Source organism: Sus scrofa, chromosome 9 (assembly GCF_054392235.1).
Source record: "Sus scrofa isolate SSC_HxYL_T2T_F1_AM1 chromosome 9, Sscrofa_HxYL_maternal_Yorkshire_Landrace_v2.0, whole genome shotgun sequence".
In the NCBI taxonomy this organism is placed as follows: domain Eukaryota; kingdom Metazoa; phylum Chordata; class Mammalia; order Artiodactyla; family Suidae; genus Sus; species Sus scrofa.
In genome coordinates, this window is record NC_139391.1 from 5,039,401 (window position 1) to 5,053,242 (window position 13,842).

General features: G+C 41.0%; 2 protein-coding genes and 1 pseudogene across 2 annotated transcripts in view; 1 reads left to right on the top strand and 2 right to left on the bottom strand.

The window, feature by feature from the left end:
- Nucleotides 1-13,842, top strand: part of LOC100737856 (olfactory receptor 51G1) — a 204,716-nt gene that overhangs the window by 20,560 nt on the left and 170,314 nt on the right. The window lies entirely within an intron of this gene.
- Nucleotides 2,290-3,231, bottom strand: LOC146399684 (olfactory receptor 52A1-like; annotated as a pseudogene).
- On the bottom strand, nt 12,502-13,553 carry LOC100624701 (olfactory receptor 52J3-like). Its single transcript, XM_084978211.1, has one exon. The coding sequence runs from the start codon at nt 13,435-13,437 to the stop codon at nt 12,502-12,504; it is 936 nt and encodes a 311-aa protein (XP_084834337.1). The 5' UTR covers nt 13,438-13,553.

Sequence of the window (13,842 nt, forward strand, 5' to 3'; positions counted from 1 at the left end):
TTAAGGATCAGGCATTGTCCCCGAAGCAGCGTGGGCCTCTGCTGTGGTGCGGGTTCAGTCCCTGGCCCTGGAATTTCCACATGCTGCAGGCATGGCCACAAGGAAGAAAGAAAAAAAAAAAAAAACGCAATGGCACATCACCTCACATCTGTTAGATCAGCTGTTAGCAAAAAGTTGAAAGCCTACAGGTGTTGATGAGGATGTGGAGAAAGGGAAAGCCTCAGGCACAGTTGGTGGGACTGTAAACCGGTATATCCAGCGTGAAAGACAGAGAATCTCAAAAAACTAAAACATAGAACCACCATATAATCCAGTAACCCTACTTCTAGGTATGTATCCAAAGGAAATAATATCGCTATCTCAAAGAGATCCATATGCCCATGTTCATTGTTGCATTACTCAGAGTAGCCAAGATTTGGAAGCAACCTAAGTGTCCACTGAAAGATGAATGAGTAAACAAAGTGTGAGATATGTGTATATATTATTCAGCTTAAAAAAGATGGAAATCCTGCCATTTGTGATAACATGAATGAACCTGGAAGATATTATGCTAAATGAAATAAGCCAGACACAGAAAGACACATGTTACACGATCTCATTTTTCTATCGCATTTTAAAAACAAATAAACAAACACCAAAAAACCCCCAAACTCATAGACCCATAGTCACAGAGAAAAGAATGATGGTTACCAGAGGCTGTGGCGTAGAGGAGAAAAGGTGATATTGATCAGTGTGTACAAATCATCAGTTATAAAGGGGAAATGTAATAGTGTAGAATATAAGACTGTATAATACAGAGCATAAAGTATAGTCTATAAATATATGACGACTATAGGAGTTCCCGTTGTAGCTCAGCAAAAACAAATCCGACTAAGAACCATGAGGTTGCGGGTTTGATCCCTGGCCTTGCTCAGTGGGTTAAGGATCTGGCGTTGTCGTGAGCTGTGATGTAGGTCACAGACATGGCTTGGATCTGGTGTTGCTGTGGCTGTGGTGTAGGCTGGCGTTGTAGCTCCGATTAGACCCCTAGCCTGGGAACCTCCACATACTGTGGGTGCAGCCCTTAAAAGCAAAAAATATATTTATATATGACGACTATAGTTCATAATAATGTGTTATATACTTGATATTTGCGAAGAGTAGATCCAGTGTTCTCACCACATACACAAAATCTAACTATGTGAGAGAATGGATATATTAGCTCCTTGTAATATTTTCAAAGTATATTATCTAATTTTTTAGATTGCCTATATGTATATATATTTTTATTATAATACACATGGTTTTTATTTCAAAAATAAATAAAAAATTTTTAAAAATTCAGTTGTTTTATAGCTATAAGGATATTCAGAGTCTATACTTCTTATTTTCCAGTTTGTGTAATTTACCACTTTTCAGAATTGTATGTATTCTGTTTATATTGTTGAATTCATTGTTACTAATTTTTTCACAATATCTCATCATTGATGCTTTAATGTGTACGGTCTGTAGTAATAAGACTTGCTCCTTTTGTCAATGATTTATTTTCTCCCTTTCTCTCCTTCTCTGGATTTTCTCCCATAATTTGCTTCATGTTTTACAGTTGTGTGTTATATCATCATCATTTTCATCTTTCTACTTACTGTTTGCTTTGCTCTTATTTTCTTCTTTTCAATAACTATATAATGCACATTCATTTCAAGGATATGCAAAAAAGGATTTCAACGGGTCCGTAATGAAAGCCTTAAGACATTTCAAAGACTTAATATCATAAAGAGGATATTATATAAAAAACAATCAAATTAAAGATTAATCTAAAACATTATTCAAGATTTTAAATATTTGGAAATCAAGCAGCACATATCTCAGTATCTCTTAGGATTACACAGAAATCACAATGGAAATGCCTTATTTTTAACTGAATAAGAATGAAAACACAGAATGTCAAAATACATGGTATGCAACAAAAGCAATGGTTAAAATAAATTCATTGTTGAAACCATATATATTCTGAAACAGAAAGTATAAAAACTAACAAAGTTTTCTTATGAAGAATTAAAAAGAACTGAAAACTTAAAAAAGGAAGGGATGATAAAGATTAAATTAGGAGTAAAATGCATTAGAGATAGCTAATATCAGTGTTGACCCACATACTTTTTATGTCAGCTTAGCTGTAGTCTTAGAAATAAATACCTTTAAGATAGAGCATGACAGAGGTGAAACCCCAACAGTTAACACACAGAATCCAGACGTTCTTTCTTTCTCTAGGAAATAAAAGTATTCTGTACTTGACCACAAACATCTGACCCATCACTGCTGGGATCCCTGAGGTGGAAGAAAAATCTGTGCCACACGCTTGCGAATTACCTTATTTTTTACGCCGTAGACAATAGCGTTGAGTGCAGGTGGCACGAGGCGGTAGACGGTAGACAGAAGGATGTGTGTCGAGGGGACAGCGTGTCCAAGCCGATGGCTGAAGAAGGAGAAGAAGGCAAGGGTGTAAAACTCGAGGAACACAGAGATGTGAGCTGCGCACGTATGGACTGCTTTGAGCCGCGCCTCCTTTCGGTGTAGACGAGAAACAGCCTGGAGAATAAGGATGTAGGAAACGAGGATAAAAGTCATGTCACATCCTAGAATGGTGAAGCTCACAGAAAGACCACAGGCTTTATTGATGTGGTGTCCTGTGCAGCCAGCCTGGCCACAGCCATGTGCTCACAGTACGAGTGGGCGCTGACCGTGGAGTGGAAGCGGCGCAGCCTTGTGATGAGAACGGGCAGCAGGCTGACCAGCGCTGTCGCTCGGATGACCACTCAGGCGACTCAGGATTGACGGCGTGAGGATGGACGTGCGCCTCAGAGGATCGCAGACGGCAACACAGCGGCCAAAGGCCATGGCCAGCAGGATGCCAGACGCCACGCCCTGCAAGGTGTGGATGCAGAAGAGCTGGGCCAAGCAGGCATCGAAGGCCGTGGTACAAGAGCCAAACCAGAAGAGAGCCACCATCTTGGGAGCAGTGGCTGCACAGAGCCCCGGGTCAGTGGCTGCCAACAGGGCCAGGAATACGTACCTGGGCTGGTGCAGGCTGCGTTCTGTGGGGATGGTGATGAGTAACGTGCTATTTCCCCAAAGAGCCCCGAGGCACACAGCAAAGAAGGGAAACCCAATCCAAAACTGCACTTGCTCTAGTCCAGGCATGCCAATCAGGATTAATATCCTGGGGTTCAAATATGAGGTGTTAATGGGTGCCATAGAGGTTGCTCTTCTATCTTCTCACCACTGATTCTCATACCTGCGAGGAAAACGTGGATGAGAGGCCAAAAAGCGTCAGCCTTCAATCCCATTCCACTGTACTGAGCATCAGGCAGATAAGTTCGGTGCTTCGATGGCAGATTAGCCAGAATTTTTTGAGGTTTTACAACACATGCCAAAGTGCAGAGGCAAACCATCCTGCAGCAGCTTTACCAGAGCTGGAAATTGGGAACGTGTCGCTGTTCTTTGCCTGGCTCGTAGCTCCTGTGAAAACAGAAACCATGAAGTCGAGGGCACCGATGTTTGCCGTCTTCCTGGAGCTCTAGCCTCGTCTGCCTGCAAAGGCGGAATTCAGTTTTCATTCTTCATCTACTTCCAAATGCCAGCCCATCTTTCACAACCATCCGTAATTCTTCTGGGCCTTGATGTTCTAGAAGAAACCCCACTTCTCTGGTCCTGTGAGCATGAGTACATAGTCCTACGGGAGCCTTCGGAATGAGCCACACTGCTTCTGGTCCCAGTGAGTGAGCTGGTTATCCCTGGTGTGGGTTCTCGGTGGGTGTTTGTCAGAACAGATTTCACCTTTCTTCAATTCCTTTATTAAAATACTGAGCAATCTCCTGCTTTTAAGGACACTAACTGTGGCTGAGTGGATGCTTGAAGAGGGGGGTCTCTCAGACACAGCCACACGAATTCAGTCCTCTAAGCGAGTTAAGACCCAGTTATGCTTTGAGTTGATCTGTTGAGTGGAGCAGGGGAATAGAGAAAGTGGTTGATGGGTTGGTTTTGATTTTTGCTAGTGTTAGTAGGTGAAGGAGAAGAAAGAAAGGGATCGGTAAGGGAGTGAAAGGAGAAAAACCATGCAGAGGAACCAAATTCAAGAATGGACTCTCTCTCTATGTATATGTATGGCTACTTTAGACACACTCTGAAGTTAGATCAGCAAAGTATTGCTTTTGTTTTCCCAGAGGGTCGAGATCAGTGGATCCCTAGGTATCTTGAGCTCTGAGTAAGCTCACATATCCTACTTTGCATAGTGGACTCCCTCCTTTTTCTTTTTTAAATCCTAGTGCTGTTCTGAGAATGATTAGCTGCAGCTTAAATCCTGAAGATCCTTTGGTACAGCGCCCGGCTCTTAATACTGCTGTTTCCAGATTAGGATTCATACTCTCTTTGGGGGATTCGGATCTACGGAACAAAAGTTTTCTTTTCTCCCTATAGTCGTAGTTTTATTCATCACTTTTTAAATATTTTAATGCATTTTATATTTTGCTACCTTCTCTCTGTACCTAAACACTGACCCCGGTTGCTCCAACAACGTGATTAACTCAGATCTGGTCACCTTATACAACCTGGAAACAGAGGTTCTTTATGGCTTTTTGGTCAGCCAGAAATGCCAGGAGGAAATAGGCAGGTGACATGTTTATTTGGGATCTAAGAATTATAGTTGGGGTACCAGATTTCAGCAGCAACCCCAACAGGGTCACACTAGAGAAAAAAAATTAGACGTTTTTAAAGACGAAAGAGGATGATGTTTGCATAATTTACTTACCACGGATTTTGATGAGTGTTGACAGCAGAAGGCTGATCTTGCTGTGAGTGTCGAGAAAAACATTTTTTTTTCTTTCATCGCGTACTCAGCAAATGGTTAAAATCGAGGTCTTGAAAATCAGAGAGATGACCCATCTGCTATTCCTGGACACCTCGTTTAGAACTTATGGACTCTAGCTGAGTACCATACTTATTATGAACTCATTACGTATCTGCAAACCAGGCACACTGCGCTCACTCAGGTGGGTGTTGAATGAGAACACGCAGGTCAAGTGAAGAAAGTGCAGCGTAAGAGCAGTGAGGTTCAACGCTGTTTGGAGACTTTACTGAAATTATAGCCTAGGACACAGCTTCTCAGGTAGCCCTGAGAAAAACTGCTCCAAAGAGATGGGGAGGAGCAAGTATACATATAAATTTTGAGTCTGGCAAATAATTGCGGTCATGCATAGAAAGATTACTGCTACTCGCAAAGAAAACTTATCTCAAAGTAATGATCTTAACGCTTTTCTGGGTTTGGGAAGATGCAAGATGCTGGGGTCATTGCATTTTTTTCCCTTAGATGTATGTCACCCCTAGTTAGGGGCCCATAGATCCAAAGCACAGAATGCTACATCTTTTTTTTTTTTTTTTACTTTTTTTATTACTCAAATGAATTTATCACATCTGAGTTATACAATGATCATAACAATCCAGTTTCACAGGATTTCCATCCCATAACCCAAGCACATCCCCCCCACCCCCCAAACTGTCTCCTCCGGAGACCATAAGTTTTTCAATGTCTGTGAGTCAGCATCTGTTCTGCAAAGAAGTTCAGTCTGTCGTTTTTTCAAATTCCACATGTCAGTGAAAGCATTTGCTGTTGGTGTCTCACTGTATGGCTGACTTCACTTAGTATGATAATTTCTAGGTCCATCCTACATCTTTTTTTTTTTTTTTCATCCTGTATGCCCCTTGGGGCAGACTCTCCATGAGTATGGTGGGTTGGTTACAACACAGAGAAGACGTGGACAGAAACCTTGAGTGAAACAAGATCTGAAAACCCTGTTTGATCACTTTTTCCTGAAGGAAAGCCATCGCACCCTCTTGTCAGCTCCCAGTTCCCGACCTGTGGGGAGTGAGCTGAGGGCTGGCCTGGCCTGGGAACGGCCTCTCTGCATCAGTTCCTTCCCAGCAGCATTTCCAGCACCTGTTATGGATGAGTGCCTGGATACTCCCAAATATCAGTTAATCCCAGACCGTCCTCCTCCCCCGATGGCCCTGGAGCCTCAGTATTCCTGTCCTCCTAGTCTGCTTCCCTGAGGCACATCCGCATCAGACTTGGAATGTAGGGTCACTAGAGAGAAAGGCGTCTCTCAGGAGTGAGAGCTGGTCCTGGTTACACGTGGAGCAAGCTGATTTTGAGCTCGTTGGGAGTGAAATCGAGGGAAGGTGAGATGGTGATGGAAAAAGGAGGATTGATCTCTTCTGAACCACTTATAATCTGACGAGATTCAGAACCACATGTACACACAAACACATGTCCAGCTGGCATCAAATGTGTGATTTTACTCTTTCTCCCAGCTCACCTTAAAAGGATTTCTGACCTTTTACCAGACTGAATGGAGGAAAGGAACTATCAGGCTGTAAAGTCACTCCCCTCTTCCTCCTCTTCGTGACGTATTTATTTTAAATGTTGGATTTGGAGTTTCCTCTGTGGCACAATGGGATCGAAGGTGTCTTGGAAGTGCTGGGACCCAGGTTTGACTCCCGGCCTAGCCCAGTGGGTTAAGGATCCAGCATTGCTGCAGCTGTGGCTTAGGTCACAACTGTGGCTCAGATCTGATCCCTGGCCTGGGAAATCCATATGCCATGGGAGAGTCAAAATAAAATACAATTTTAGATTTACCATCAAGCCTTAATGGTGGTGCTAATATTTAAATTCTCCTGGGATGTGTTATTCATGATTAAATATCTTAACTGGGTTGAGAACTTACTGAGGCTTCAACTTATTCCTTATAACATAATAACCCTTCCCTAAAGAAATCAAAGCCTAGGGCAAGGTATTATATGCTATGACCTTACTGGAGACTCCGATTGTAAAGACAGCGACTGATGGACAAGTGGGAGCTCCTTGATTATGACGCCTTATGGAACTTCCCACTGCCGAGTGTGACCACATGCTTCCATCTCGTGAGACTGTTCCTTAGGAATTGTGTCTCATGACTGATACTATAGGAGAGGCAATGGTACTTGATTTACTCACTAGCTCCCCATCATTCATAAAAGGATCACCCCCAATTACATTTTCTGGTCACTAGTATTGATAGCCTTGACTCTGGGAATGGGGTTTGGAGCATGGCGTGAGGTGAAGCACTCAAAATTTGTGCTTGAGTGAATTTATTCAGAGTCCACCAAGAATTCCTCATGTCAGAACAAGAGACACTGAGGGTCTGGAGGATGCTTAAGAAGCACCTAATAGAGCTTTATTTTCTAGGTTTTTAAAAATCCTGTACTTTTAATAAATTGATGTATTATTTTGCTTTCCCAACTTAAGTTCAGAGTATCTAGGATAGAGACACTTGACTCTCCAGAATTGGCTGTTTTGTGTTTGAATTTGTATATGAGAATATGTAGAATATGTAGAAAATTTAAGCCATTTTGAGTTTTATTTTGTACATAATGTGAGGGCCTGCTCTAGTTTCGTTGAGGTACATGCAGCTGTCCAGGTTTCCCAGCACCGCTTGCTAAAGAGACTTTTTCCCATTTTATGTTCTTTGCCTCCTTTGTTGATTGTTAATTGACCATAGGTGTCAGGGTTTGTTTCTGGGTTCTCTCTTCTGTTCCATTGGTCTGTCTGTCTGTTTTGGTACCAGTACCACACTGTCTTGATGACTTCAGCTTTGTAGTAGTGTTTGAAGTCTGGGAGAGTTATGTCTCCTGCTCCCCCGCCACACCCCCTAAGGATTGCTTAGGCAACTGGCTCAATTGTGGTTCCATGTACATTTTTGGATTGTTTCTTCTAGTTCTGTGAAAAATGTCGTGGATAATTTGATAGGGATCACACTGAATCTGTAGATTGCTTTGGGTAATTTTAGCAATATTTTGGGTGCTTTTAGCAATATTCATTCTTCCAATGCAAAAGCATGGAACATCTTTGCATTTCTTTGAATCCTCTTTAATTTCCTTGATTAATGTGTTATAGTTCTCGGCAAATAGGCATAAAGCTCCTAGAAGAGAACATAGGCAAAATATTCTCTGACATCAACTGTACAAATGTTTTCTTAGGTCAGTCTCCCGAGGCAACAGAATTAAACACAAAAATAAACCAACGGGACCTAATCAAACTCAAAAGCTTTTGCACAGTAAAAGAAACCGTTAAAAAGAAAAAAAGACAACTTACAGAGTGGGAGAAAATAGTTTCAAATGATGCAACCAACAAGGGCTTTATCTATAAAATATACAAAATGCTTACGCAACTCAGCAGCAAAAACCCAACAACCCAACTGAACAATGGGCAGCAGACGTAAATAGAAATTTATCCAAAAAAAGATATATAGATGGCCAACAGGCACATGAAAAAGTGCTCAACATCACTAATTATTAGGGAAATGCAAATGAAAACTGCAATGAGATACCCCCTTACACTGGTCAGAATGTCCATTAACAAGTCAACAAATAACAAATACTGGAGAGGGTGTGGAGAAAAGGGCACTGTCCTTCACTGTTGGGAATGTAAGCTGGTACAACTGCTATGGAAAATAGTATAGAGGTACCTCAGAAAACTAAATATGGAAGCACCATATGACCCAGCAGTCCCACTCCTGGGCATCTATCCAGACAGAACTCTCATTGAAAAAGATACATGCACCCATATGTTTATTGCAGCACTATTTACAATAGCCAAGACATGGAAACAAATGTCCATTGGCAGATGAATGAGTGAAGAAGATGTGCTATATATGCACAATGGAATACTACTCAGCCATAAAAAAGAATAAAATAATGCTGCTTGCAGCAACATGGGTGGAACTAGAGACTCTCATGCTAAGTGAAGTCAGTCAGAAAGAGAAAGACAAATACCATATGATATCACTTACGTCTGGAATCTAATATAAGGCACAAATGAACCTATCTACAGAAAAACAAACAGCTCATGGACATGGAGAACAGACTTAGGGTTGCCAACGGGGAGGGGAAGGGAATGGGATGGACTTGGAGTTTGGGGTTAGTAGGTCAAACAATTGCATTTTGAATGGATAAGCAATGAGATCCTGCTGTATAGCACAGGGAACTATATCTAGCCATTTGTGGTAGAGCATGATGGAGGATAGTGTGAGAAAAAGAATGTGTATACATATGACTGGGTCACTTTGCTGCACAGCAGAAATTGACAGAACATGGTAAATCAAGTGTAATATTTTTTTTTAAAAAAAGAAAATGTATAAAGAAATTACACAAGCATTTACCTTTAGAAAAACTTAAAGAATGTATTATGGTGATAATAACAATACTATTTACAGGTAACAGTAGTTGTAACAGTTGTAACTGTAACATGTGTATCATACATTTGAGACTTGAAGTAAAGATCTGGTCCACCCGGTGGAAGGAATTAAAAATGAGTCATCAGTGAATAAAGCCAAAATCCACGGGACAAGCCAAAAACCCTTTTCTGTATATGCAGCTTTATGATCAGATGTAAAAGTGTGTACATCTTTGCCGGATAGCAAAGTTAGCCATGAGGGAGGCAAAAACTTTGTGAAAGGATATGTGGTTCTTACGAGTTTACACATCAAATGCCATCGTCTAAGTTACTGTTTTCCTGGCGAAACTACTCTCACTCATAAATGCTGGAGAGTATTATTTTATATGGAAAAAATGATTCAGTCCATTGAAGAAACATTTTTCATTCAACAAATATTGAATACTTTTCTTATTATAAATTAGACATTACGATAGTTGCTAGTGATATAAACAGGAACAAAACAAACTTGAACCACATTATACCAGGATTTGGTAAAGCTGATGAAATGAACTGTATGAAATTTATGTGACTTGCATCGGTAAGGACTTTGGTCCAAAGAAATAGAAAAAGTTATAGTACAGATATGATCTTACCTGCGCTTAAATTATTTTAACTGTGTTGAACACTTGAAAAATAAGTATACACTTTACATTGTATATGGCCATATACCATATACTAAAATTAGAGTTATTTTTTTTTAGTGTTTTGTATACTCTAAATAAGAGTGTATAAGGCACTCTTGCGATATCTTAGATCCATCCTCTGGCCAGTAACACGCTGACAGTAATCATGAATCTGATCGTGCCGAGGCCGTGTTCTCTTTCCATGACACGGGAGGACAGCGTCATTCCTCCACCCTGTGGGCCTCTGGCTCTGCCAGTGTAGACGCGGGAGGTTCCGTAAGGCTGATGCGTTTAGATGTCCTTCTCAGAACATCGCTCCTCCTCTTGTGTTTGGACGTCCGTGTCCTCACGTAACACGTGTGACGTCTTCAGATGAATGCACGTTGACCTGCCCTTTTTTTTTTTTTTTTTTTTTAAGGTCTCGTGCTTTTAACAGTTCTTTCTTGTGGTCTTGAGAAAATTAAAATGTACAGCACGGTACATACACCGTTTCAGTGAGGAGTATCCTGTATGCTGCAGGTGGCTAAGGAAGAGAAACTAGTTCTGACTCCACAGCCAAGGGTTTAAATAACTCACCTGTATTGCATGGTTAGATTCATACAGTGTCGGAGATGTATTGGCCTTAGTAATTGTATGCTTTAACAGATAGTTGGGACAAAAAAAATAATATTAGCTATTATTTCAGGTTTTTGTGAGCTTGATTAGAAGAGTTAGTTGAAACTACTCTTTTTTAAAGACATGTTTTTTCTTTACTGTTGTATTAATTTGTGCTGTGTATTTGTGTATTTTGTATGTTTTTTTTAACCTCAGAACAATGTTCTTGAAGGATTATTTTCACCCATACTCTGTATGATTTGCTCTTATATTGTTTTCTGTGTTATCACATTTTTATAGAATCTACATGGCTGAGAGCTGAGTTTGTAAGTATGAGGCAGTGTTACAGTACCTTTTCAATACTGTTCTACTGGGTCGTTTTTGTCTGTGTCTTGAATGCAGGTGAAATCAAAATGGAATCTAGAGATGGCCATATATTCTGTAATTAGGCCAATACACATCTTTAGAACAAGAGCTCCACTTTTTCTTGAGGTGTTATTTGTAAAAAGTTTTATAGATAGAGATGAAATTTACAAGCCTACCAGGAGGCAGGTACAGAAGTTTCTCACTCATGAGAATACTTTGGGAGATTGTACTGCAGTAAACTAAGAAGATAAATTTAAAAACTGAAATACATCAACAGTGTGAAGAATTATCCAGTCTTATGTGTGCTTTACCCTCACATGTTACTATAAATTCATTCTACTCAAAGGGAAATCCACATGACAAAGAACTGAATATTCATCCACACTTAGATAAACACATTGAAAAATGCATTAAATGACTTTGTCCAGGTGTTTGGGAAGACTCGAGAGCTTTGGAGCCTTACCATCCCTGAGGAAGTTGGAAGTTAAAGATCTCCCACACTTACGTCCAGCACTGTATTTTCAGATAATATATTCTTATTTTTTATTTCAATTAATGGGTGAACTACATTCACGCTGCAGGGGTGAAAATCACACTGTATCTGTCAGTTTCACCCACTTGGCGCTTTAACATGTGTTGTCTCCTAAACTGGGTTCAAAGCCAAATGTGGACACATCCATCCCCGTGACAGTTAGTTTAGGACATCCGTTATCTCGCAGCTGCACTGTTACCTGAAGAGCAATGTCCCGAAGAAGCAAAACCAACTGACTCTTGTTCACCAACGACAGTGGCAAAGAAGGGGATTCTGCTAATCCTAAACTCTGCCAAAAAATCCCGCAGATGTCAGGCTCCCGAAGTTAGGACGTGGGCTCTGTGGAGGCTGCACAGACGACTGGCAAAAGTTAAGATCACTGCAGCCCTTAATTCTGTGTTTCAATCTGTAAAACCAGGTTTCCTTTCTTTAGAACACGCATTGCATTCTCAAGGGTCCTCATTTATTTTACATTCACCTGGGAATGGATTGATAGTCAACACTTAAATTATTTAAATCATCCTTTTTTTTTTGAAGGGGGAAGTGTTGATTAGTTTTGCCATCTTTTTGAAATGTTTCCTTAATATTATCATCAGGAGGTAAGACAGAGGCAGTATCATGGAGAAGGTTCCTTGAGAGACGAAACAGGGAAAATACAGAAGTGACCCTTGAAAAGAATATTATAGGACTATGTGTACTCTAAAATGTATCTGAATGTTCACAATAGAGTATTGGAATAGGCTTAGACCAGTAGTAAATTCACAGAGAATTCTATTTCACAGCAAATTTAATCAGAGGAACTCCCAGAGATTGAATTCTAGGGATCTATTTGGTCTCTTTTCCTTGAATGTAATAAACTACCATAGTCAGAGGCTGCCCATCAGTAAAACTAAAAAGAATTTACCAAAAGCCTTAAAATGGGAAGTATTTCAAAAGGCTTGGATGATCTGATCAGGGCGTGTCATTTTGGGGCTCCCGTTACTGTTCGGCTCATGTGGGAAAATAAACCGGCATCTTCTTATCGAACATTAATGTGGAGGTGGTGTCAGTATCGTTGCTATATGCAGACTTTCACACCTAAAGATCACCGAATGGAATGTTCCTTACTTGCCAGTCAACACTCGAATCACGCACTCTCTGATTTGCTTGGTCCTTACCCCATAGATGACAGGGTTGAGGGCAGGTGGAAGTACCACATAGATGTTGGCAACAAGAATGTGGATGTAAGGGGGTATTTTTTGACCAAATCGATGAGTGAGGAACGAGAAGAGAGAGGGTGTGTAGAAAACCAACATGACTGCAGCATGGGAGCCACAAGTGCTCAGTGTCTTGTGACGTGCATCTTGGGATTTGAGGTGGAAAACGGTATGAAGGATGTACCCATAGGAGATTCCAACCAGTATGAGGACAAAGACAAGGAAGGAAGCAGCAAAGAGACCATAGATGGCATTGATTCGAATGTTGGCACAAGCCAACTTGGCAATGCCCATGTGCTCACAGTAGGTGTGGGCAATAATACGGGCATCGCAGAAGGGCAGACGGTAAACGAGGTACACCATGGGTAGCGTGAGCATGACTGTGCCCAATACAACACCAAGTGCAAGCCCCAACAGGACCCAGACGGTCAGGATGGTGGTGTAGTGGAGTGGTGCACAGATGGCCACGTAGCGGTCAAAGGCCATGGCCAGCAGGACTGCAGACTCCATTCCTGTGAAGGTGTGTATGAAAAACATCTGGGCCACACAGGCTCCAAAGCCAATTTCATGAGCATCAAACCAGAAGATACCCAACATACGTGGCACTGAGGTTGTGGAAAGGGCCAGATCTGTGACTGATAGAATGGCCAAGAAGAAGAACATGGGATCCCAGAGAGTCTTCTCTGTCCATATGACTGTCAAAATTGTGACATTTCCAATAAGAACCATTAAGTAAAAACAAAAGAAGGGCAGGGAAATCCAGGCATGGACAGTCTCAAGCCCTGGGATTCCCAAAAGAAAAAATGTGGATGGGTGGAATATGGTTATATTCTGATGGGACATTCTGGATGTGGCTGGAATAGGAGAAGTTACGGTCCATTCCTACAAAGAAAAGAAGGGGGGAAAGTACACAAGAACAGTTTCAAATGATTAGTTTTTCTCTTATTACAGTGCAAAGAACCAGCAATACTGTTTCCTGTCTGTTTTATTTTCCTGACAGAACCAAAAGGAAGGTGCCTGATTGACACACTTGATTCCAAGGGGTAGACCACTTATGACCATTAATAGTGTAAGCAGTGCTGAGAGGTGATATAATATCCTCTGCACTTCTGCACCAAAATATTCTGTATTTGGTACTTTTTTTGTGTGCAAGGACTGGTATCTGGATTAATATGAGAAGCAAGGACTTTGCAAATTGAGGATGTTGAGGATGTAACAAATGTAACAAATCACTAAGACAAAATGTAT